At 46.3% G+C, this 26123-nt stretch overlaps 1 protein-coding gene across 3 annotated transcripts in view; it reads left to right on the top strand.

Annotated features, from left to right (window-relative positions):
* The window catches only part of ORC3 (origin recognition complex subunit 3), a 211015-nt gene that overhangs the window by 110388 nt on the left and 74504 nt on the right, over positions 1-26123 (top strand). For all 3 annotated transcript variants that reach the window (XM_029595436.1, XM_029595435.1, XM_029595434.1), the window contains exon 14: positions 11359-11492. In XM_029595436.1, coding sequence (XP_029451296.1) covers positions 11359-11492 — 134 coding nt within the window. The remainder of the gene's footprint in view (positions 1-11358; positions 11493-26123) is intronic.

Here is a 26123-nt window from a genome sequence, read left to right as displayed (position 1 = left end):
TGGGGGTGTATGTGAAAGAAAGCATGGGAGTGAGAAGCCTGATTATGTGAGAGAGAACATGGGAGTGGGAAGCCTGTGTGTGTGCATGTATATGAGAGAGACTGGTTGGTAAGGTGACGGTGTGACTGGTGTGTATGTGAATGTGAGAGAGAGAATGTGATTCAGGGAATGAGAAGCCTGTGCACGTGGAGAGCGAGCATGGAAATGAGAGAGAGACTGGGTGTGTGTGTAACAGAGAAAGTGATTATGGGAATGAGAAGCCTGTGCATGTGAAGAGAGTGAGCATGGGAGTGAGAACCTGGGTGTGTGTGAGACACAGCATGGGAGGGAGAAGCCTGTGTATGTAAGACAGAACATGGAAGTGGGAAGCCTGTGTGTGTGTATGCATGAGAGAGATCAGGTGACGGGTGTGTGTGAGAGAGAGAGAGAGAAAGTGATTATGGGAATGAGAAGCCTGTGCAGGTGAAGAGTGGGCATGGGAGTGAGAAACCTGTGTGTGTGTGAGACACAGCATGGGAGTGAGAAGCCTGTATATCTGAAAGAGAACATGAGAGTGGGAAGCCTATGTGTGTGTGTGTATGCATGAGAGAGATCAGGTGACTGGTGTGTGTTTGTGTGTATGTGAGAGAGAGAAAGAAAGTGATTATGGGAATAAGAAGCCTGTGCATGTGAAGAGTGAGCATGGGAGTGAGAAAGCTGGGAGTGTGTGAGATACAGCATGGGAGTGAGAAGCCTGTATATCTGAAAGAGAACATGGGAGTGGGAAGCCTGTGTGTGTGTATGCATGAGAGAGATCAGGTGACTGGTGTGTGTGTATGTGGGAGAGAAAGAAAGTGATTATGGGAATGAGAAGCCTGTGCATGTGGAGAGAACAAGCATGGGAGTGAGAGACTGGTGAGTGTATGTGAGAAAGAGAAAGTGATTATGAGAGTGAGAAGCCCATATATGTAAGTGGAACACGGGAGTGGGAAGCCTGTGTGTGTGTGTATGGCATGAGAGAAACTGTTCAGGAAGGTAACTGGTGTGTTTGTCAAAGACTGGGAGATGATTGGTGTGTGAGAGACAGAAACTGGTCATGGGGGCATGACTGGTATGGTGTGTGTGTGTGTGTGTGAGAGACATGGGCCCTAAGGAAGAGGACCATGAGTATAGAGCTTAGCCACTACTGCTGCTTCTGGTGTGTGCTACAGCCTGCATGGAAGAGGAGTAGGAGAGCTGCTGGAGGGGGTAAGTAAAGGTGGCTTTTTAAGTTTATTTTTCTTGATTGACTGCTATTTTAATTATTTAATATTATGTGATGTGTCTGCTTTTTTTGAAATATTTTATTGGTGTTTGGAGAATTTTTAATAGTTTTTATGAGTTTTTAATTGTTGGATGTTATTCTGTTCATAGTTGTGAAACATTTATTCTGCTTATTAGTATAGTTTTACAATTATTTCTGTGTGGGGATCTATAGCTGCTTGCTAGTTCTGTTTTCCTAATAACGTTAGCAGCCACCACCCGCTCAATTTGTATTGGCGTTCCTTTTCCGCCAGCCCTCTTTTCCCATTTGTTTTTACCCCACTACCACACCATGATCAAATAAACACGTTACAACTGTTAATTGGTATAAACAAAAGGCCGCAGCTTTATTCCTTTTACATTTTGAATAACTTCTCTGGTATACCCGAGCCAAATACGCTTCCCTTAACTGCCCGCCGTACCTAGCCAGGCGTCTTTTTAGCCAGGGCCGCCGTGGGTCCCGCCATGTGCGCTTTGCCGCACCACCGCCTTTTCCACGCCTCCCCTGGCGCTGACGGCTATCACGCCGTCCGGTGATGCCTCCGGCATCCCTTACCATATAGTCATCCGGCCCGGGTAACCGCCTTCCTTCAAGCTGCGACAATAACCCTTCCCTTGTATCCCGTGATTAAGAATTTGACTAACACAGACTTCTAACTTACCCTTTCGGTTTTCCCGTATACCTATCTAACTTTTTTTTTTTTTTGAACTTCCTGCAGGGTGGGTGGGTGGGCTTTCGCCCTGCTCGCTGCTCTCGTCTAAAAAGGGGTGGCTGCTGGTCGGCCACGGCCCTTTAAGGGGGCCGTTGCGTCATCTGCCGGCGCCGCGGGCGCCCGCTAATGACGCCCTAAGCTCGCTCCCTCTCGCCCCGCCCTCCTGCTCCTACGGACCGCCGCTGGGCCCGGGGTGGCGCGTCCGTTATTGGAGTGGGCTCGGCGATTCCGCCTGGGCCCACCTATTAACGTTAGCAGCCACCACCCGCTCAATTTGTATTGGCGTTCCTTTTCCGCCAGCCCTCTTTTCCCATTTGTTTTTACCCCACTACCACACCATGATCAAATAAACACGTTACAACTGTTAATTGGTATAAACAAAAGGCCGCAGCTTTATTCCTTTTACATTTTGAATAACTTCTCTGGTATACCCGAGCCAAATGCGCTTCCCTTAACTGCCCGCCGTACCTAGCCAGGCGTCTTTTTAGCCAGGGCCGCCGTGGGTCCCGCCATGTGCGCTTTGCCGCACCACCGCCTTTTCCACGCCTCCCCTGGCGCTGACGGCTATCACGCCGTCCGGTGATGCCTCCGGCATCCCTTACCATATAGTCATCCGGCCCGGGTAACCGCCATAACGCGAGGTAGGTGTAACCTTGCCTCGCGTTCCCCCATTTACTTGACTAGCTGCGGCCTTTTTCTAACTTTAAACCCACTGCTTCTATTGCATCCTGTAACATATTATTAAATATGTCATATCCTATGTCGGATAAGTGAATCCCGTCCTCTCTGTACAAACCCTGACACCCGTCCTCTGCCCATTGATGTCTAATCTGGTGCCAACCTCTCTTACGTGTCCATGTTTCCATCTGCTTATTAACCTTCTTTCTACCTCTGCTCCACAATTTAGAGTCCTTCCACTTGGGCCTCGGAATGATCTCTGACCAGACCAATGCGGTGTTCGGGTATATTTCAGATATTAATACTAAGTCTCTCTGTATCATTTGTATTAAACTTTTGCCTGTTAGTGAATTCAGGTCGTTGCCCCCCAGATGCAGGATTATCGCGTCTGGAGCCGCCTTGGATTCTTTCAGGCGCCGTAACCAGGGCAATAATTGCGTCCAATGCATGCCCGATTTTCCTTGCCAAGTGATGTTCCATCCTTGTGTTGCCAGACCGAGGTGTTGCCCATACGGTCGTCCGATCGCTCTCTTGGCTGCCCATCTTACGTATGAGTGGCCAATGATCCAGGCAGACCGCTGTACCCTCTGTTGTTCTGTAAAATAGAATCAATAGGTTTGGTTAATGCGATTGAATATAACCTTGTCCAGCCGTACGTAAGTGTCGACGGCGTTCGATCTCCATCTTCCGATCTTCTTAATTGTTTCCCTGTCTAATCCAGCCTGCGCCACACTTGTCGCCGCACCGATTCGGAACGAATGGGAGCTGAGCTTCCCCGTGTCCCACTCCAATTTGGTTGCCGCTGCTTTTAGTACTGCTATCAGCTGGAATCTTGTCAGTGGCGATCCGTCGTGATGTATCAGTAGATGTTTGCCTCCTTCTGGACGGGCGGCTAGATATTCTAGTGAGTTAAAGATTGGGCATGTCTTACAGCCCGCTATTCTATTGAGGTTTAATGTAACGCCTTTCCCTTGCTGATCGGTCTTTGATCTGTTTATTGTAATGCTGAGGGTCTCCGATGTACACTGGACATTCTTCCGCATCAACCCATTCTCTCCCTCACCTTTCTTGTTGCGGGCCACTAGTTCGCTGATTCTGAGCGCTCCGAAGAATGCCAGCGAGAAAGCGAGCCTGAATAACTTGGTCTCGAAATTAGATGAGCAGATTTCCGCTAACGCTTCCCATAACGCTTTCAACATGAGGTGCGTGATAGGGTGCCTCCCGTCTCTGTTGGGGCCGATCTTCCTTGCCCATCCCGTCAACATTTTTCTTATCAGGAATGATTTCGTGGGGTCGCCCCATCCGAAGGCTTTGAAAAAGAATGCTGCTCCGGCCAGACGCTTGATAACTGTGTTCCTGGATACTCCATTGTCTTTTTCCGAGGCGATGAATTTAATGAGAAGCTCTTCTTTTGCCGGTCCTTGTCTCCAGCCGTTTTCCCGAAGGAAACTGGATACTATTTCGTAGCTCCTGCAATAAGAGGTCCATGTCGCCGTCGCTACTGATCTTCGGAGCAGGTCTTTTGTTGTGGCAGACCAATTTGCCATAACCGATCCGGCATTGCTGTCGGTGATTCGTCTGCTGTAGGGACCTGCTTGCGAAATAAATTCCATTTAGCACGGGATAACGCGTCGGCCGCGCCGTTTAACGCCCCTGGCACATGTCTAGCTCTTATGGTTATGTTGTGTTTAAGCGCCTGCAACACTATTTCCCTCAGTAAATTAACCACTAGCGCGCATTTTGCTGATTGTGCGTTCAAGACGTGCACTACCGCCTGGTTGTCGCACCAGAATATGATGTGACGGTTGCTTAGTTTCTTGCTCCACAGCACCAGCGTTACCCATATTGGGAAAAGCTCTAAGAAAGTGATGTTTTTTGTTATGCCCTTCTCTTTCCATTCCTCCGGCCAAGGTTCCGCGCACCATTCCCCTTGACACAGGGCTCCGAATCCCCATCCGCCCGAGGCATCTGTTTGTATGTTCAGGTCCTGATTGGATAGCGGGGCATCTTGAATGACGGACACTCCGTTGTATTTGTCTAGGAAGGAGTTCCAAATTCTGAAGTCATCTTTAATCTCTTTTGACACCCGCAGGTAATGATGCGGCTTCTTTATCCCTACGGTTGCTGCCGCTAACCTCCTCATAAACGCTCTTCCCATAGGGATTACCCGGCAGGCGAAGTTCAGGGTTCCTAATATGGCTTGCGCGTCTCGCAGTGTTATTTTCTTTGCGGATCCCGCTTGCCGGATCATGTCGCAAAGCTTCGCTACTTTTTCTATGGGTAGACTCGCTGTCATTCTCTTTGAATCCAGCTCTATGCCTAAGAATGATATCGTTGTTGCTGGGCCTTCCGTCTTGTTGTTGGCTAGTGGCACTCCTAATTCGGCGGTGACTAACTGAAACTGCGCGAGCAGGCTTCCGCATGAGTTGGAATCTTGGGGGCCGACGAATAGAAAATCGTCGAGGTAGTGAATGATATTGTTCGATTCCGCTTTCTTTGCTACGACCCAATGCAGGAACGTGCTGAAGAGCTCGAAGTAAGCGCATGAAATGGAGCACCCCATGGGCATGCATTTGTCAAAATAAAATTGGTTGTTGAAGGTAAAACCGAGCAATGGGAAGCTATCTGGGTGAACTGGAAGTAGCCTGAAGGCGGACTCAATGTCTGCCTTCGCCATCAGCGCTCCTTTTCCACATGTCCGCAGCAGTGCCAGTGCTGAATCGAAAGATGCATATTGCACCGAACAGTCCTCCTGCAGCAAGTGGTCGTTTACCGACCTTCCCGGAGGAAATGATAAATTTAATATGAGTCGATACTTCCCTTTTTCCTTCTTCGGGATTACAGCTAATGGCGATAGGCACATGAGGTGGAATGGTTGTCGCCCGAATGGACCTGCGATTCTTCCTAATTCTAATTCCGTTTGTAGCTTCTCCAGCACGATGTCCTTGTGCTTCGTTGCCGAAGGAGAGTTGTTGGTATTTTCTCCTTGTATTTGTCCCTGAAATGGGATAATGAACCCTTCTTTGAATCCTTGCCAGATTTTATTTGCCTTGTCCTTGTTTGGATACATCTGGAGCCATGGTTTCAACGCTTCCAGTTGTATTGGCGAAGGTGCTTTCTCAAATTGTATCTTCTCATGGATTAACCTTACTCCCCGGCGATGCTTTCTTGTTGCATTTTATCATCGGGTGTGGTGCGGCGCAAATCGTGCACACGTGCTTGAATTTGCAGTCCTGAAATGTACATACCGCTTTGTTATACTTCCAACAAGTGTTGTCGTGTGCTTGTAGCGGCTTCGTTGCTAATCTATACGGGGAAGCTCTTCTTGAGTTCCTAGCTCTCACTCCTTGCTCTGCTGTTTTGCACGTCATGTGCTGAATCCAAAGACTGACGTCTTGAGTTCCCCATGTCATATATCGGTTCTCCTCCATCTTATCCCGAAACTGTTCGTCGTAATTTAGCCACGACCATCCGCCGTGTTGCTGATAAGCTCTGGCGATATTGACTGCATATGCCAACATCGGTCCGTATTGTGAAGGATCCTTCCTACCGACTACGCTGGCCATGTATAGAAACGACGTAAGCCAATTAACTATAGTCTTCGGTATTCTCCTCTCCTTTTCTTTGTTGTGCATTGTTTTTGACTTTTTGTGCCCCTCGGCTTTCCGTCTTCCTAATAGTATGCTAAAGATATCTATGTATTTCTTCTTCTGTATCTTCTTTCTTAGTCGCTTGGGCACTTCCTCCCATAACTCGGATAACGTCATCAGTGCGGGTGGCCCTCTTGAGTCTTTGTTGCTCCATTTCTTGGGTTCTTGCTCGTCGCTGTTAGACTCGGAGGATGATGAGCTAGAAGAGCTAGAGGAGCTACTTGAGCTGGTGCTGTCTCTTCGCTTGCGCTTAGCTTTATGGCTCTTCTTCCCTGAACTGGAGCTATTGCGCGACCCTGTACGCTCTGCCCCATCTAACGGATCCTTGAGCCCCGTGTCCCCGTCTTTGCTCCCACACTCACCCTCTGTTCGTTCCTGTATCTGCGGCTGCCTTGCTTGCCTTGTATATGGTTGCTCGTCTTGTTCTCTTTCGTTGCCCTGTGACCCTCTTTGCTTTCCTTGCAGTGTTAAACCTCTGCCTCTAATTTGGGTCGCGGTCCTCGGGCTCCAGTCGAACCCTCCCCGTGCTGCGCTGTTCGTACTTGGTCCTGCTCCCGTGTCATGAAAAGTAGGTCTTGAGTACTGCAGAGATGTGTTTTGTCCCACGTCTGAGTCCTGGTATTGTGGTACTCGTCGGGGGGGTTCTGCCCAATCCCGCTCTTCGTGTCGGTATTGTTGTTCGTATGTATTTCCTTGTAGTTGCTCGTACGGTGGTCTCGTCGTGAAGTTCCAACTAGGGTGGGTGGCTTGATTTTTCCATCTTTGCCTACCTCTCCCGGTGTTCCAATTTCTCGTTCCTCCCTGGATCTCTCCTAAGCCGTCTTGGGACATCCAGGGATAATCTTCCGGATAGTTGCGCTCATATTGGTTGTGGGGGTGGGACTCACTTTCTTGGTAGTTATTATATCCTGGCGTGGTACACTGCCAGTCTTCGCCTGTCCCTCTATCATAGTTCGGGGAGCGGTCTCTATAACGTGGCTGAGTGATGTTCGGCTGGCTCGCCGTATCCTGCTCCTTGTTGGGAGCGTTTTCAGCTTCCATCTCCACTGCCTCTGCTGCTACCCCTTCAGTAGTTACATCGATAACTGGTCCGGCAGGTGTGGATTTCTCAATGACTGGAGCTCTGCCATCCACTCCTCCGCTCCTTCCACGCTCGCCTCTTGTTCTCTTCCTGCCACGGGTCTTCTGTTTCCTTGGCGGCTTGGGGCTCGTCGTTCCTCCTGCGTTGATGCCTTTTTCTGCCGCCTTGGATCTTGTCATTCTTTGCGAATGGGCCGTACTCCCGGACCTCGATGCCCGACCTGTATTTCTGCGGGGTGACATTCTGTGTCTACAAATGCTGTAAGAAAGTGTGCTGTTGTTAATATTGATCAAGCAGCAATTCATACCGGTACCGGCTCTCCCTATTAAATTACGAAGACGACCCTTTTTTTTTTTTTTTTTTTTAACAGGAATTGAACCCGTGGCTTAAGGCTCCCACTAATTCTCTGCTGCCCTTTCGCTCTGCCAACTGAGCTATCCGCGCTGCCCTTTTTGAGCCCCCCCCCCGGGCTCCAGGGCCCTCCCGCGGCCAGTTCGCCCCCTTTGAGTTAAAGGCTTGCTAGCACCTGCTTTTCATTTCCCTCCCTTTTTTCGTTTCGCTGTATTCAAACTCGCCGCCCCTTGCACTCAGCGGCGAAACTCGCAGTGCTCCCATTATTCTTCTGCCCCCTTTTTTTTTTTTTTGTCCCTCTATCCTGCTGCTCCTCTTCCCCGGTCCCTCCCGATTACCTCCTCTGGACTGTCATGCTGACTTTTCTGCTCCGCTAAATCACCGGAGCAGCCTTTGCTTGTGCCTGGGCCCCGCTGCCCGTGCGAAGTCAACTGGCTCCCTCTGCCCCCCTCCGGCTTCTAGGTTGCCTGCTTCCCTCGGGGGCCCCCCAAACGCCCCGCATCCCCCCCACCGTTTCCTTCTTCCCCGGCTCGGGCGTGCGCCACTTACCTTCGCCCCCCTTCGGCTCGTGGGTCATCGTGGGTCCTCCTGGGCCGTCACGGGGGGGGGGGGGTAGCTGGGCTCCCCCCGGCCATAGTGACATGATAGGCGACGGTCACACAAACAAGCAATTCAAACACATCGCATCTATGTTTTTATTAGTAATTTAAAAATTTTTTTTTTTTTTTTTGGTAATAAAATATGCTTTAAGGTTTATTATTATATAAATACATGTACATTTATTTATTTATTTATTTATTTATTTTTTAAGCTGTAGGCTTGGGCGCGAGGCAATGCAACCCGGGGGGCCGCCGGCGGCCACGTGGGGCAGCGGGGCCGATTTTTTTTTTTTTTTTTTTGCGCTGGCGGTAGGGGCCGTCTGAGTGCCGCCGTGTGGGGGGGGCAGCGGGCATGCGTGGGGGGGGGTAGTGGCGCGCTGGCGGTGGGGGCCGCCGCGGTGGGGGGGGGGGCGTGAGGCGCATGGGGTATTTTTTTTTTTTTTTGTGAGCCCGGGCGGGTGCCGGTGCCTGCGGCAGCGGGAGGGAGCGGGGGATCGGGGCCCGACCTGCAGGGGGGGTGCGGCCCAGCAGCGTGGCGGTAATGTTTTGACCGGCCGGCGCCAGCAGCTGCTGCGCGGGGGCGAGGGGGGTCCGGCCTGCTGGGGTAACCTGGCCGAGCGGCGCATGATGCGGATCGTAGCCGCGGGAGGGTGCCGGCACCTGCCGCTGCTGGGGGATCGCGGGAAGGCGGAGTCCAGCCTGCAGGGGGGCGGCGTGTCCGGGACAAAGCATAGGGGAGGTCGGAGCCGGGCATGCTGCTTGGGGGTATGCCTGCCGTGGAGGGCGGGTGGTGAGGGTGGGGGCGGCCTGCCTTTCTGCAGGCAGACGAACCTCGGGAGGCTGCCGGGACAAGTTTGGGGTGGGTTATCGGGGGTGAGGAGGCTTACCGTGTGGCGAGTTTTTTCGGTGCTGCTGCTGCTCTGCTTTCGCCCTGCTCGCTGCTCTCGTCTAAAAAGGGGTGGCTGCTGGTCGGCCACGGCCCTTTAAGGGGGCCGTTGCGTCATCTGCCGGCGCCGCGGGCGCCCGCTAATGACGCCCTAAGCTCGCTCCCTCTCGCCCCGCCCTCCTGCTCCTACGGACCGCCGCTGGGCCCTGGGTGGCGCGTCCGTTATTGGAGTGGGCTCGGCGATTCCGCCTGGGCCCACCTATTAAGAGGTGTATTGGTTTTTAGGGCCTGATTTAATATTTGTAGTGTTGCCTTTTCATAGATAGGGTTGCTCCTGTTTGAGTGTATTCCATAATACAGGTGTAACTGTGTGTGGATTAGTTTATGTGCATTACTACAGATCCTGGGAGTATGTTAGGTCGGTTCTGTGTCTGTTACAGAGATATTTTACTAGCATGTAAGTGTTTTATCAGTCTTATTTGTTGCGTTTTCTCAAGAGGACATGCATTGGTGGTAAACTGCTGTCTTTTCATAAGTAGGGCTATTGAGCCTGAAAGTAGAAGGAGTTTGAGTTGCTGTTACTGAGATGACACCAGAACCAGAATATCTTTTTTGTAGAGTGAGTTGAATGGGGAATGTCATAATTCTGCTTTACATCCATTATTGTGGATCAGGGGGGTTCCCGTGGATGCAAACTGTACATTTACATCTAGCCCTGTGACGATCATGGGTCAGTGTGTCACGCATGTGAGAACCATCTGTCAGGTGTGTCCCGACAGAAAAAAGGTTGAGAAACCACTGCTCTAATCTACAGTATAGTATCTTATTTCAAATATTGTGCACAGTGCATTCTGTATTAACCAAATGAAAGGAATATAAAATTCTCAAAAGCTAGTCAATAAAAAGGTATTGTCTGTGATTTGTCTGATCTTTATTTCTACATATCTAAATTGAGTGGTTTCACATGTCAAACCCATTATGCAAATCATTTTCACTGGAGAAAGAGCAAAACATAATGGGCCGGATTTTAAAAGCCCTACGCGCATAAATCCAGAGGATTTATGCACACCGGGCCTATTTAAAAAAGGCCCAGCGATGTACGTAAAGCCCCGAGATGCGTGTAAGTCCCGGGGCTTGCAAAAAGGGGCGGGGCCAGAGGCCTCCGACACAGTGGCTAATTGCCGCTGTGTTGAAGAATCGCGTGCCGGCAGGCTGCCGGCATACGCAACTTGCGCATGCCCAGAGGCAGGCGCAAAAGGTATGATAAAACTTTTGGGGAGGTTAGAGTAGGGCTGGGGGGGGGGAAGGTTAGGGGAAAGGGTGGGAAGGTCAGGCTAGGGGGAAGGGAAGTTCCCTCACAGGCCTCTCCGATTTCAGCCTATGAGGGAATGGGGGAAGGCAGCACGGCTTGGCGCACGCAAGGTGCACAATTGTGCATCCCCTTGTGCGCACATGTACGCCCGCGTGCGCCCTTTTAAAATGTACCCCAATGTGCTTAGATTACTGCAGGAGTGGCTAGATTAGACTTCTAACTGAAAGGATATTTAAGCAATGCAACCTTAGGGAATGATAACTCAAGAGTTCTAATTGCCTGGAAAAACAATTGAATCTTAGTAGTTGTGGTAATCTTTTATTGGAAACATAAAAAGATTGTAAAATGTGGTAGTACACGAGCATTCGAGATCACAAAGATTCCATCTTCAAATGTAATCTTTTCCTGGTGTGATAAGACAATCGTAGCCTACTAAAATTCCGGGGAGATGGTGAAACCATCACTGAAGGTTTTTATGATTCTGGAAAAAATGGCCTACTCAGTATAAAATTTCTTTAACTGCTCAAGACATCTGATGAATTGACCTTTGAGACAGTAAAAGATAATGTATATATATATTTTTTTATTATTGTCGCAGCTAGTCTGCTTCTATTCACCACTTTGAATGGCCTTATGACCAGGAAAACATGCTAAATAATAAATGTTAATAATTTTTTTGGTGGTCCCATAAAAGATATTTCAACCTCCAAGGCATCTCATTCATGGTAGAAAACTCAGCCTTTTATTATTTTTATAGGTGTTTTCATGTTTAGCAGTTAACATTTTGAGTGGCTGCTTATCTTTCAGGATGTTGGCTAAAGATGAGCTAGTGGCCACTCTTCGAAAATGTGTGGAGATCTTGAAATCTTCAGCCTGTAAAGAGCTTAGCAAAGCACTAAAGAAACTGGAGGAATTTTTGTCCCGATTTCATAATCTTGAAGGTGAGTTGTCTAACGTCCGGCCAGTGTGCCTGGCAACAGGGAACTCATATATAATAGTGATAAGAAATTAACCATCAGATGTCTTTGGGAGTTTCCCCTATTTTGTGTTTATGAAAAAATTCTCAGGGCATATGGAGATTTGTTCTTCATGGGTTCTATTGAGATGATTATCCATGCCTCATACCCCTCCCCCCCCCTCCCCAAATAAAACACCATTAAACCAAATGCTCATATAGGCAATAGGATCCTCCCAAACTAATTTATTCCGCAAAAAAATAAAGAGATATTTGATATCCATTTGTGTAAAAGTAGCAGTTCAGTATACAATAGATAAAACAAAGGGAGAAGTCAATATTTCCTGATGCTTAGTTTCCTTCTTCGGTACAGAAATGGATATATAACTACTAACCAATGACAAGGCAGTTTTAAAAATGGCTCAATGACATCACAATGTTCTAACCTAACTTTTCTGAGATTTCAACTGAATGACCTGCCACCCTATAAAAAATAAGAAGTGTTGGGACATCAAGGACACACAAAAAAAAATATAAGGCAGAGTTCACTGGGTTCTCTACCATCTGTGGCAGAAATTTGAATGAAATTGGATGAACCGTTAATTATTGGGAGACATGCAATTCTGGAAGGGGAGACACACACACAGACATGCTATATAAGACCAGTTTCCCTGTAGGAAACTAGGCTAAGAAAACAAGCAGCAATTCTAAGTGTAGGAGGTGTTGGGGCTACATGAAAAGTGTGAGCCAGGGGTCAATAGGCACTTCACCTTTACAACGCAAAAGAAAATCAAAAACTTGACATTTCTTGGAGTTTTAGCACTTGAACCACTTGAGGGAGTTTACAGGCATCTCCCTCAGACTACCTTAAAGGACCAGGCACAGCTATCTTGTCCGGTCTTCCTTAAGGGTTAAACCTTCTGGGAATCCTGGGTGGAAGGAGGAGCCCTTCACCAGAGCATAAGACCTCAGGGCCTAGAAGGCTTAGGGAGGCCCCGGGGTTCGAGGAGAGAGTTCCCATATGTTAAGACTTGCTATGTCTGAAGACTAACTGTTCCCTGAAGCTAAGGTGAGCTGGGCTGTCGCTTGTTGCTGCTGTTATAAAAGACTGTGTATTGCCTGCACTCTCCTGAGATTAAGATAAACTGCTGCACTGTTTGCTTTTGTTTGCATATCTTATCCTGACGTGAAGGGCAGTGGCCATTTTGTTTATTTAATTTCACTGTAAAGGACACTGAAGCACAGCCAGAATCTACTGGTGGTTTCCTCTGGTTGTATCCAAGCCACTGAGGTAGCAGCAGTGGGATCACTTGCTTGAAGCATGAAGCACAGACAAGGATCCACAGCTGCAAAGCAGGAAAAAAAAACAACCCTCAAAACCTCCTTTTCAGAGTTTTTTTTTCTTTTCTCCTTTCCTGGGGCCTCCCAGTTTCAACCCATCTTGTGCACGGGCCAAGGGAATAATCCCCGCCTGGTTAGTCAGGGGTCAAGAAGTCAGTAAGGGCTGGAGAAGTCTGCAGGTTTGTTTATTTTTTTTTTTGTTTTGTTCTCCTATCCCCAGAGATATACTTAAAAATGGAGTAGCTGATCCAGGCCCTTGCCACCAAGCAGCAGGCTTTACAAGTGCAGGTGATGAAGTTAATTCAAGTGGTTCATACAGCTGTGACCTGTCCACCCCCCACGATGCCGACACTCCTTAAAATGGTCCCTGGAGAGGACCCAGATGGGTTTTTGAAGATCTCTGAGTGCACTGCAAGACTGGCAGGCTATCCAGAGGATAGATGGGCCATTTATCTGGGGATTTAGTGATCAGATCAAGAGACTTATCAAACATCCAACCCAGAGGGGTTGGCCACGTATCTTGAAGTCAAAGCAGTGATTCTAGGAAGAGCTGGACTTGTACCAGAGACTTGCTGCCTGTGATTTTGATGTAGAGTTCTACAGGTTGGAGAGAACCCCAGAAACTTATTCCACCAGCTTAAAGATGCCGCCTGGAAGTGGCTACACCCAGATGGGAAAATCGGGTTGAACATAGCCAAGTTCATTTTGCTGGAGCAATTCCAGGTTAGTCTCAATCCACCCTTACGGCAGTGGGTTTGCTGGCATCCTGATCTGACTGCAGAGAAGGCCCTGGAAATAGAGGCCTACCATCAGGCCCAGTCCATGTTCAATCTGCCATGTTACCGAGGGAAACCCCTCAATCCAGAGAGGGGAGGGTGGAATCTGAAGTCTCGACTTCCAGTAGAACAGACCCGGCTGTCTTTTCACCCAGCTACAACCTTTGGCTGGGCCGCCATGCTTCAGTTGCATGAAAGAGGCCATTTTGCAAGAGACTGTCCCTGCAGAGAAGCCAAGGCAATGGACGTTAATATGATAACTCCTCACTAGTCAACTTCGTAAATGTCATCATCCAAGGAGTTTCTACATTTCGAGTAGATGGGTCGAGTTGGATGGGACTCCTCCCCAAACACATGTGGATTCCGGGAGTCTAAAAACACTTGTTCAGAGGGATTTGCTGAAGCTGATCCAAATTGACTATGAAAAAGTAATAACCTTGGCGTGTATTCACGGGGACCATCGATAATATCCTACCAGTCAGGTACGCCTTCAAGTCCCTGACTAGTCTAGAGATGATGGAGGTTGGTGTACTCCCTTGGCTACCCTCCCCAGTGATCATTGGTCAAGATTGTCTAAGTTTCAAGTCCCTTTGGAGTCTTAGTACAACCAGTCCATCCAGCTGCGACCCTGAAGAGCCATAATTCTCCAAGCTCTTTCCATTAGAGAACTCTGATCTCTTTTGGAAGGACTTTGACTCCTAAGGCCCGGTGGCAACAGCTTCAGGACAAATATACCTATGCTGCTAATTTAGAGACAGCCGGGGGGAGGGGTCAGGGTTGGAGGGAGAACAACCACTCACCCAGAGTGTCCTACCGGGCCTCTTGGAATGGGCTAATCCGGGGAATTTTAGGTAAGTTCAGAGAGAGGATGAATCCTTTAAGCAGGTCCATGAACAAGTACAAAGGGTGGACAGGAAAGTAGTTCCAGTGGAGCAGAGTGCAGACCTTGTCCTGCCCTATTTTGTAATGAAAGGAGATTTATTGTGTAGAGTCGTAAAAGTAAATGTGGAAGGGGCAGAGCTAGAACAATTCCTAGTGCCCAAGCCCTATCGTCAACAAGTCATGCAGTTAGCTCACAGTCAACTGCTAGGGGGTCACCTGGGGGAGGAAAAGACCCGGGAAAAAATTCTGGCACAGTTCTATTGGCCGGTCCTTCATAAACAGGTCTAATTGTATTGCCAGTCCTGCCTTACCTGCCAACTCATAAAACCTGCTGGGATACAGGCGGCACCTCTCAAACTCATGCTGATAATCAAGCCCCTTTTGAAAGGGTGGGCATGGATCTTGAAGGGCCAGTGGAAAGAAAGACCCACAGGAAAAAGTACATCCTCTTCATATATGACCACCATAAGCTATCCGGAAGCAGTGCCCTTATGGAACATGAAGACCCTGACAGTTGCAACCACTCTAATGAAGGTTTTCTTGCAGCTTGGGCTAGCCAAGGAGATCCTGATGGATCAGGGTACTCCTTTCATCTTCAAGGTCATGAAACAACTCTGCACCTTGCTCAAAGTAAAAAGACCATGTGGACCTCTGTGTATCACCCACAATCTGATGGCCTGGTCAGGCACTTCAATCAGGCGCTCAAACAGATATTAAGGAAATTTGTGAATGAAGATGGTAAGAACTGGGACATATTGCTGCCCTATGTGCTGTTCGCAATCCTCGAAGTCCCACAAAGCTCAGTGGGGTTCTCCCCATTTGAGTTACTATATGGAAGGAGACCGAGAGGAATCTTGGACAGAGCTCGCAAGACTTTGGAAGAGGAAGCAAACCTCGGGCAGAAACTAGTAGAATATGTGCTCAAAGTGCAGGAGGCTGGTGAGGCAGTTTGCCTGTGTCTGGAAAAGTCTGAGTTCTCAAGCTCGAGCTTACAATCCCATGGTCCAGAGAGAATTCCAACTGGAGGGCTGGGTTCTTGTCCTCCTGCCGTTGTCATAAAGTAAGCTGTTAGCCTGTTGGCAAGGACTTTATGAAGTTCTGGAGAAAAAAGTGCTTGTGGAATGCAAGATAGCTCAGCCAGATAGGTGTAAGAAGATCCAGATCTACAACATAAATCTCATGCCACAAGAGTATGGCATGGTTCAGGAAGGCGAATGTGGCCCAGAGATCAGGCCAAAACTGGACCAAGCCCAGATTCCATTCGGAGAACAGCTGTCCACTAGACAGACAGCTGACTTGAAGCAGTTGGTAAAGAAAAACAAAGTTCTTCTTGAACCTATCTGGTCGTACTCACTTGGTACAACATAATATTATGTCTCCTGGAATGGTGGTACGGAAGCATACTTAGTGGATTCCCAAGCCCAGGCACCACTTCATCGAGGCCAAAGTGAATGAGATACTCCAGCTCAGCATAATAGGAGTCCAGTAGTGACTGTCCTCACCCATCGTATTAGTGCTGAAGCCGGATGGCAGCATCAGGTTCTGTATCGACTTCAAAAGAGTCAACAAAGTCTTGAAACTCGACGCTTATCCGATTCCACGAGTGGATGAACTGATTGAGCATCTGGGGGGTCGTCCCAGTTCATCTCTACCCTCGATCCTACCAAAGGGTATTGGCATGTGCCTCTTACACACTCCACAAAAGAGAAAACTGTGTTCTTTATATCCATGGAGCTGTTCCAGTTCAAGGTACTCCTGTTTGGCCTTCATGGTGCCCCCACTACATTCCAATGATTGGTTGACAGCCTGCTCCGCCCATATCAAGGTTATACAGCTGTATTAACCAATCTGAAGAAATCAGAGCTGACAGTTAATCCCAATATGTGCTTGCTAGGCAGGCAAGAGGTGCAGTAAATTGGCTTTAAAGGTCCATCCATAGACCAAAAAGATAGAGGTGCTCACACGGGTAACAGACCCACAAACAAAGGCAAAAGTGAGCATTTTTAGGACTTACAGGATATTGTAGGAGGTTTATCCCTAACTATTCAGAGAAGGTGGAACCTCTCACAAGGCTACTGCTAAAGAAAGCACCAGAGAAGGTCCAGAGGTTGGAGGAAGTGGAGAAGGCCTTCAGAGCCCTGAAGGAGGCGATATGATCTGAACTTATCCTGATCAGACCAGACTTCATCGAACCCTTCACAGTGCAAACTGATACCTCAGAGATTGGCTTGGGGGCCGTCTTGACCCAGAAGGATGGCCAAGAACATCCGGTGGCCTACATTAGCCAGAAGCTAATGCCAGCAAGAAACAGTACTCCATAGCTGAGAAGGAGGCCTTAGCAGTCAAGTGGACCTTAGAGGCCTTGTGCTATTATCTGCTGGTGTGAAAGTTCATGCTTGTAATGGACTACCAACCGCTGGAGGAGAAGACCATAAACTGCTATTAATGAAATTGACTTAGGAAATAGCCACTGTTTATTACAGGCATTAGTAGCCTGGAATTTATTTACTTTTTGGGTACTTGCAAAGTACTTGTAACCTGGATTGGCTACTGTTGGAAACAGGATGCTGGGCTTGATGGACCCTCGATCTGATCTAGTATGGCAACTTCATATCTTCTTACTGGACAAGATGTATCTAAATAGATGTTTTTAAGTATTATAGTAATTATCTTAAACTTGGCATGCCAACGTATTGGCAGCGAGTGAAGTCTATATAATATAGGCGTAATGTGATCAGTCCTTTGTGATCCAACAAGTAACTTAGCTGTGGCATCTTATATGTGTGTTTTGCAACTTGTTCAATTCTTTGGGAAACCACTGAATAAGCTATTGCAATAATCTATGTAACCCAAAATTATAGCTTGTAATACAGTATGGAAAAATGATGGCATTTTAAGATTATAAAATGCAGTCTGAGACTTATGCTTTATATGAGCTTTAAATGATAATTAAAGGACATGGGATTGGTGGCGATGTCCTTTTGTGAATTACAAACTGGTTAAAAGACAGGAAACAGAGAGTAGGATTAAATGGACAATTTTCTCAGTGGAGGGGGCTGGACAGTGGAGTGCCTCAGGGATCTGTACTGGGACCTGTACTTTTCAATATATTTATAAATGATCTGGAAAGGAATACGACGAGTGAGGTAATCAAATTTGCAGATGATACAAAATTATTCAGAGTAGTTAAATCACAAGCAGCTTGTGATAATTTGCAGGAGGACCTTGTGAGAATAGCAAATTGGGCATCCAAATGACAGATGAAATTTAATGTGAATAAGTGCAAGGTGATGTATTTAGGGAAAAAATAACCCATGCTATAGTTACATGATGTTAGGTTCCATATTAGGAGCTACCACCCAGGAAAGAGATCTAGGCGTCATAGTGGATAATACATTGAAATAGTCAGCTCAGTGTGCCTTTGTATAGCTCCATGGTGAGACCGCACCTTGAATACTGTGTACAATCCTGGTCACAGCATCTCAAAAAAGATATAGTTGCGATGGAGAAGGTACAGACAAGGGAGACCAAAATGATAAAGGGGATGAAACAACTCCCCTATGAAGAAAGACTAAAGAGGTTAGGTCTGTTCAGCTTGGAGAAGAGATGGCTGAGGGGTGGGGGGGGGGGGATATGATAGAGGTGTTTAAAATCATGAGAGGTCTAGAACAGGTAAATGTGAATCGGTTATTTACTCTTTCGGATAATAGAAGGACTAGGGGGCACTCCATGAAGTTAGCAAGTAGCGCATTTAAAACTAATCGGAGAAAATTCTTTTTCACTCAACACACAATTAAACTCTGGGATGTGGTTAGTGCAGTTAGTATAGCTGGGTTTAAAAAAGATTTGGATATGTTTTGGGAGGAGAAGTCTGTTACCTGCTATTAATCAAGTTGACTTAGAAAATAGCCACTGCTATTACTAGCATCAGTAGCATGGGATATACTTAGTTTTGGGGTACTTACCAGGTATTTGTAGCCTGAATTGGCCACTGTTGGAAACAGGATGCTGGGCTTGATGGACCCTTGGTCTGACCCAGTATCGCAATTTCTTAGGTTCTTATACTCCTGAGTTACCCACCTTGAAAAATAATGGGGAACTGTGCCCCTGCATAGCTTAGGTGTGTAACATTTCCTCCTGGTGTTTCCTAATCCATAAGAGAAGTTTTCTGAAGGTTCAGTACCAAATGATTACTATGTAACTACAATATTACAACATCCAGGCACTGACTCAAAAATGTTTGAGGAACTAATCCATCATTGGCACATGGAATATAATACTGAATATCATCAGCAGAAAATATATTAAGCCCATGGATTGCAATACTGCAGTGTTTGTATATAGATATTGAATAACACGGAGGATAGTGCAGAGCCGTGGGGCACACTGCTTCACAAGGTCCTCCAAGGGGAAGTGTCTATCCCCTACTGGCCACTTTGTTTTCTATCATTTAAATAGGATTCAAACCAGATCAATACTGTGCTGTCTATCCCTGCTTGACTAAGACATGCCAGTAAGAGATCATGATTTTAAGGTGTCAAACACGGCAGATACAGTATAGGAGTTAGTCATGCCTATTTTTGACTATTGCAACGAAGTGTTAGGGGTTGTTACTATGAAGAATTTATAGCGCTTCCAAGTGATGCAAAACATGGCAGCCAGACTGGTGTTTGCCTGCCCGAGACAAACCTGTGCTAAACCAAGGTTGGTGGAGTTGCATTAAGGAGAGGGTTATGTTTAAGATTATGACTTTAATATTTAAGATCAATCAGGCCGAGGATGCAGGTTATTTAACAGACAGAGTTCAGAAGATATGTGTCAAAGTGGATTTTGCGTTAATTAGAAGGACCATTGTTTGTGGTCCCTGGAGGGAGAGGCAGGTGATAAAAAGAGGTCTCAAGAAAGAGAACGTTTTCAATGTTTGGGCCAGAATGTTGGAACTCGGTGCCGGGGGCTATCAGATTGGAGGCAAATTATTTGACTTTTAGAAGAAAATTTAAGGCATGTTTATTTCCATGTCTCAACTAACTTTTTAGGTTTTTAAGATTGTTCTGTTTCATTGTATTTTATCATTGTAATCCACCTTGATCAGCCTGCTGTTTGTGCAGGATAAAAGAGTTGAGAAATAAATTTGTACCAGCACGCTTGACTTCTCACTGCTTAGTCTCAACCTCAGTATATCGTGCCGTGATAATGGACCGATCTTTTACTTACTACAGTCATCTGAAGAAAACAGCCATTGTGCAGTCTTTTTAGATCGGGTCAGGCTAATGATCCAGACTGCAGCTGTGGGCAGCTTCAGATGTTTCATATTGAAAACAAATATCCAGTGTCTTGTTTCAGTGGCGGTGCATGTTTTGCATTCATTAGAAGATGACAACTGGGCACTTTACTGTCTGTGGTAGAAATGTGAAGAATAGTGGATTAATATTTGAAAAGTTATTAGGACAGACAGACAGATGAAGATCTTATCAGACCTGTTTCCCCATAGAAAATTCAGCTATAGGCACTTACCAAGGGCAGGGCAGCTTTAAGAAATGTTGCGTGACAACACAATATGCCTTGACCTCACTGAAACATCAAAATCATTTTCCGTGATTTCCGTGGCATGCTTCGGTATTTCAAAATATGTTCAAAAGCATTAACCAAAAGGCAGGGTGGCATTTCAAATGTTCAGTGACATCACCGTGTACGCTGATCTCCCTGAGAGTTTACCAGAACTGACCTTGTTTCTGTATAGGAAAGGAAAAGAAACGGGGATTCTGAGTGTCCTGGGTGTTGACTGCACCTGAAAAATGTGACTCGGAGATCCTGGAGCGCTGGATTATCTGCGACAGAAATTTTGAAGGATATTGGATGAATGGTTTAAAAGTTATTCGGAGAGGGGTGTGGGGTGGAAACAGACACACAAACATTGTGATGGTATAAGGCAGTTTCCCTGTAAGAAATTAGGTGAAAAATTGTACTATATTGAATGGCTCTTTTATTGACATGTGGATTTAATCCATTTGAAAAGAAAAAAAAATAGCTTTATAATAGTAGTATTCTACAAAGAGTCTTCCAGATTTCCATGCTTATCTGCTCCCATATGATCTTTTCTATGTTTTCCCTGGGGGTTAGTCAGAGAGCAGCTCGCTAATGAGGCCTGAGACTGAAGATAAGTGAGTGACAGCTCTACTACAAGCTGGATACAATTTAAAAAGATCAATAAGTAGATATTAAAGCACTCAGAAATGGTGTGTGCTCTTCAGTATACAGATGAAATCCATTCTGCTCACCTCATGGAGCTGCTAATTTTAAATCTACGACAATAGCATAAAAGTTCAAAATGGTTTCTCTGAGCATCTTGATTCCCCTTCTTGAAAAAGGGGGACTGTGTGTGCTCTCTAGATGTATGCATACACTCACATAGAGAGATTTCCAGGTCACAAGAAATACCTCAGATTTGTAGTACAAAAACACCACCTTCAAAATCGCATACTGTCCTTCGGTCTGTTGTCAGCATTATGTGTATTTACAAAATGATGATTTGTGTTGTCTTTGTCTTATGCTTTTGTTATATTTTAATTCTGTTTATTTATAGTCTATTTGCAATGTATGTTATATTTTTTAAAGTATTTATTAACTTGTTTATTTTTATGAGTGTTTGATAGACGTTTTTAAAATAAATAAAGAAAAGAAAGAAAGAAAACATGGTAATATAGTTAATGAAGGCAGATAAAGACCCATCTAGTCCATCCAGTTGCCTATGAAGTAACAGCATTTGAAACATGCGCACATAAGTTACTAATGCCCTCCTCTTTTAAGTTAAACTGTTTAATTTTATGTATTTGTTTGACTGGCTATCCTGAAATTCTCTCCCCGCCCATCTCCCGAGTCCTTGGAAAAAGCCATGTTCAGAACAGTGTTAGTGCATTACATTGTTTAGCAAGAAATTTCTAGAGCAAGAGTTTCAAAGTGGGTAGATTCGGGAATAGCTTTAGAAGACATTCCTTAAGAAAAGGGTAGTGGATATACGGAATGGCTTCCCCTGAAAGACAGTGGGGGCAAAAAATAAAAAATTCAAGAGAGCATTGGATGAGCTTGGAGAATCCCTGGTGGCAAAGAAGTGAGGGAAAAGCCAGAGATCAGCTGGACATCCATGACATACAAATGGAAGAAAACTGGGCAGACTGGATGAGCCTTACGAGCCTTATCTATTGCCATATTCTCTGTTTGCTAGATGTGGAATGAGAACTGATTGGATCATATAGTGTGTGATGTCATTTGTGATAGCATAACTAGCATGGACTAATCAAGTCCTGTGAGTGTTAGTTGGTAACTCCTAATTTGGCATCCTCCAGGGATTTGGGAATTAAATGGAAGCTGCTTAAAAAATTGAAAAAAAAAATGTCATTAAAATGTCATCTCACAGTCTACTTGTATGATAACTCCAAAGCTAAGTATGTGTATACCCAATGTCCATCTTTTTTTTTTTTTTTTTTTTTACTATTGAGATAAAATAAAAAACACAAGAAAACATTTCAACGCTTGTGGGAAAATGTCAACGTTGTGCTGTACTTTCCAAAATAACAAAACTTGCACATAGCGCACACACTTATTTTAAATATATTTTAGAAATATGTTTAGAAAACAGCAGCATGCAGCCTAGTATCTCAAAAGCATTGTTTAAGAAACAATTACCCAGTCCATGTTGTCTGCAAGGATGAAAATGTAGCGCAAACGCCTTTACCTACTCTGTTGGCTTTACCAAAAGAAAACAAGCTTTATTTAAAAGTCCGGCTTCAAAGAATGACACGTGCTTCGCACTAGTTGGAAAGAACATGCTGACCAATCAAAACTGATGGATTCAGTCCTTGGCTGACCAATAATAGTCTGTCGTCTCATAACAATAAGATACCATAACATATCCTGAGCATATTACTAGTGCCAACCCAGCTGGACAGTCAGAAATAAAATACAGTCCCAATATTTCTTATTAATTCAGGTTCTTCAGCTCGGGGCTTCTTTCGATGAGCTCAATTCCCCCAATTGGCACCACAACCTTCTGCCCCCTTTGCCCACTCTCTGTCATCTCGGAGGCTCATCTCGCTGCTTGTCACCTTCTGAGACTTTTGTAGGTGCATCTGTCTGTGGTAAAGACATGCCTGCTGCTCTCAGAATCCTTGCAGCTTCTGAGATGGTCTTCACATGAGAAATTACTCCACTAATTGTAAAGCTCAGTCCAAAAGGGAATAGCCAACGGTATTTATATTCCTATTATGAAGAAGTGCACAATATCCCAAAATTCCCTTCTTTTACAAATGGTGAAGATAGCAAAGTCTTGATAGATCTCAATTTTAAGACCCTCCCATATTAATGGGCCAGATTTCCTTGCAAGGTTCGCAATTCTTTCTTTTAGAGAGAAGCTGTGAAAACAAGCAATGATGTCTCTAGCCTGATTGCTCCGCATTGTTCCTAGTGATCTGTGAGCCCTTTCCAATTTAATTGCTGGCATCTCTGCTATTTCCCCATCCAGAGATCAGCACTGCCATACATATGCTGGAGACTACCTTGAAACAGTTCCCAAATTCTGTCTCTTCTGGAACTCTCAAAAGCGTAGATTGACCCTACGGAACCTGTTTTCCATGTCCTCAATGTGGGCCGCAAGCTCTTCATTGGCTTCCAGCAATTATTTCTGCGCCTCCAGCCATTTATTTAAATCTGAGTCCTGCTCATCCAGCCTCACTTCTGATTTTTCCACTCGCTGCCCCAGATCTATTACCTCACTCCATATATTAGCCATCAATTCTCCAATCTCTTTCCTCAAGTTGGCCATATCACCTCTTAAGTCCTGGAACCAGGCCTGAAATTCTGCCCGTGTCGGCGCACCGTCCACCACAGAGTCGCCACGATTGTGGCCTGCCTCCGCCATTGCCTGCTCCTGCCGCCGTTTCTTCTTCAGGCCTTCAGTGTGCCAGCTGCCATTGTGCTTGTAAATGAGACTCGCTTTAAATCATAAAAAATTTTTTTTTTTTACCAATGCCATCTCCACTCCTACTATTGAGATGCACTGTCCGCTTTATATTTGTGCTCTGGAACAGCAAACTGAGAGGATTATCTTAGATTTGGGATGAGAGCCTCATTCCTATGCTGTCATCTTGCCCGATGACATCACTTCCTCCAACAAAAAGATTTTTGAAAAAAGTTTTAAAAATAGGCTTCAGATGCCACAAATCTCCAGCCAAAAAGAAAAAATCTAGTTGAACACCATCTGGACCTCTAGATCCCATCGTCCTTACTGTTGCGACCCCGGGTCGGCACTCACCGGCGACACGGCCCGGACCCGGCCCTGCCGCACTCGGCCCCTGCACGGGCCTCAGGCGCCGCGCTCCTGCCCTCGGAGGAGCAGACGGCGTTCTGCCGCGGTAGCCCGCGTGCGCGATTCAGCCCGGCTCTTAAAGGGGCCAGCGCGGGAAAAGCCCTGAGCCGTCCCGGATGACGTCAGACGCTGCAGGGCTATTTAAACCCTGCAGTTGCTGCTCTGTGCTGCCTTGCAACGAGGTTCTCAGGCTTGTCCTGTCTCTAGTTGCCGCTTCCTGCTGTTCCTGCTCCTGCCCCGATTGTCCTTGGCTCCGACCCGGCTTGTATCCTGACCTACGCTTCCGTCTGCTCCCTTGGCCTTGGCGTCTCATCTGACCTTTGGCTTCGACCCGGCTTGTATCCTGACCTACGCTTCCGTCTGCTCCCTTGGCTTTGGCGTCTCATCTGACCTTCGGCTTCGACCCGGCTTGTATCCTGACCTACGCTTCCGTCTGCAATCCCGGCTTTGGCTTCTCCATCGGCCTCTCTGCTCCTCAACTCGGCTTGGCTTCTGGATCCGCTTCAGATCTTCGCTGTTCCTTGGTTCACCTCTCTGCGGCCCCGAAGATCTCCTAAGTCCCAGCGGCCAGGCCCCTACTGGCTCCTCCTGGGGGGGCTTCGGCTTCCAGGGCGAAGACTCCAAAAGTCCCAGCGGTCGGACCCCTACGAGCTCCTCTCGGGGGGGGTACCGGCTTCCAGGGTGAAGGTCTCCTAGTCCTGGGCCCAGCATCTACCTCTCACCGTCTCGCCGCTGAGTCCTTGGTCGCATAGGGCTCCACCCTGGTCCACTGCCCAAGCCATACCGCAGTCCGTCTGGCCGCCTCCCGGTCAGGACGCCTGTTGTGATCGTTCACAGCGTTTCATCTCCTGGCCTGATCGGCCCAAGGGTCCACGAAGCTTAACACTTACATTTAAAAAATCTGTTTTGAGGGATGTAAAGAATTGGAAAGAGGCAAAGGCCCAGATTGTACACATAATTTTACAAGAAAAGAGAGAGAAACTATGCACAAGTTGCAACAAGACAGTTCCATCACAATTAAGTCAGCAGACAAAGGGGAAGTGGTGATAGTTTTGGACAGAAAGGATTATACGGAGGAAGAACATAGGCAATTAGGTGACAATAAATGCTACAGAAAATTAGCATTGGATCCAATGGGGAGATTGCAGTCGAGAATTAAACGTATTACTATCTTTTCCTGAAATATATATAGTTTCCTTTTTGAACACCATTGTTAGAGTAGACTAACCAGTTTATGTCACCTTTGATTGGACAATGTCTTTCAAAGAAGTCTAACTTTGGAATAAATTTTCATCCCCTCTTCAGAAATGCCCAAACCTCTCCAGGTACTTCCAGTAGGTCTACACTTTCCAGGTATTGAGCAATATCCTGCTCCAGGACAGTCTTATCTGAATCATAAAGCTCCTCATAAAATTGTTTAAATCTTTTGCTAATTTCACCGGTGCTATAGAGGAGCTTCCCAGGAACACCCTTTATCTTAGTGATAGGATTCTGAGAGATCTTCTCTTTCAACGTCCTTGCTAATAGTCGTCCAGCTTTATTGCCAAACTCAAAATGCCTCTGCTTAAGTAAGTCTAACTGGAATGCTAATTTAGCCAGGTTTAACTCTCTCAACTCTCTTCTGGCTGTCTCTAGTTTTGTCACTATGTGAGCACCCAATAACCTCTTACGGCTCAACTTTAACCTTGCCATCTGCTGCGAAAGTTGTAACCTGTTCATCTCCCTTGGTTTTTGTTTTTTTTTTAAATGTGACCTGTGAGATCAATCTACCCCTCACCACAGCTTTTAAGCAATCCCATACAGTCCCAGGAGATACATCCTCTGTGTTATTGATAGCCAAATACTCCCTTATTTCCTCCATAAGGGTACTAATAAAAGGTTTGTCATCTAGAAGCCTGTCATTTAACCTTCCATAGTGAGTCCCTTCCTCTCTACTCTGTGACTGGACAGATAACCAGACTGGAGGGTGATCTGACCAGGTAATGCTATCCAGGACAACTTCTCTTATGCAGCCCACCAGACTTATCTATTAAAAAAAAAAATCTATCCTTGAAAAAGATTTGTGCATTTGAGAGAAATAAGTATAATTCTGAGTTGTGGGATTTTGTAGCCTCCAGATATCTATCAAACCATGGTCTGTAATCAGATTCGTAAGGACTTGCCTATGTTTTCTCGCCTCTCCTAACCTTGGGCCCGTATTATCAAGATATGGGTCCTGGTTATGTTAAAGTCTCCTCTTACAATAAGATGCCCTTCC

The sequence above is a fragment of the Rhinatrema bivittatum genome, chromosome 3 (genome assembly GCF_901001135.1).
Source record: "Rhinatrema bivittatum chromosome 3, aRhiBiv1.1, whole genome shotgun sequence".
Taxonomy (NCBI): Eukaryota; Metazoa; Chordata; class Amphibia; order Gymnophiona; family Rhinatrematidae; genus Rhinatrema; species Rhinatrema bivittatum.
This window is presented reverse-complemented; position numbering and strand designations above follow the sequence as displayed.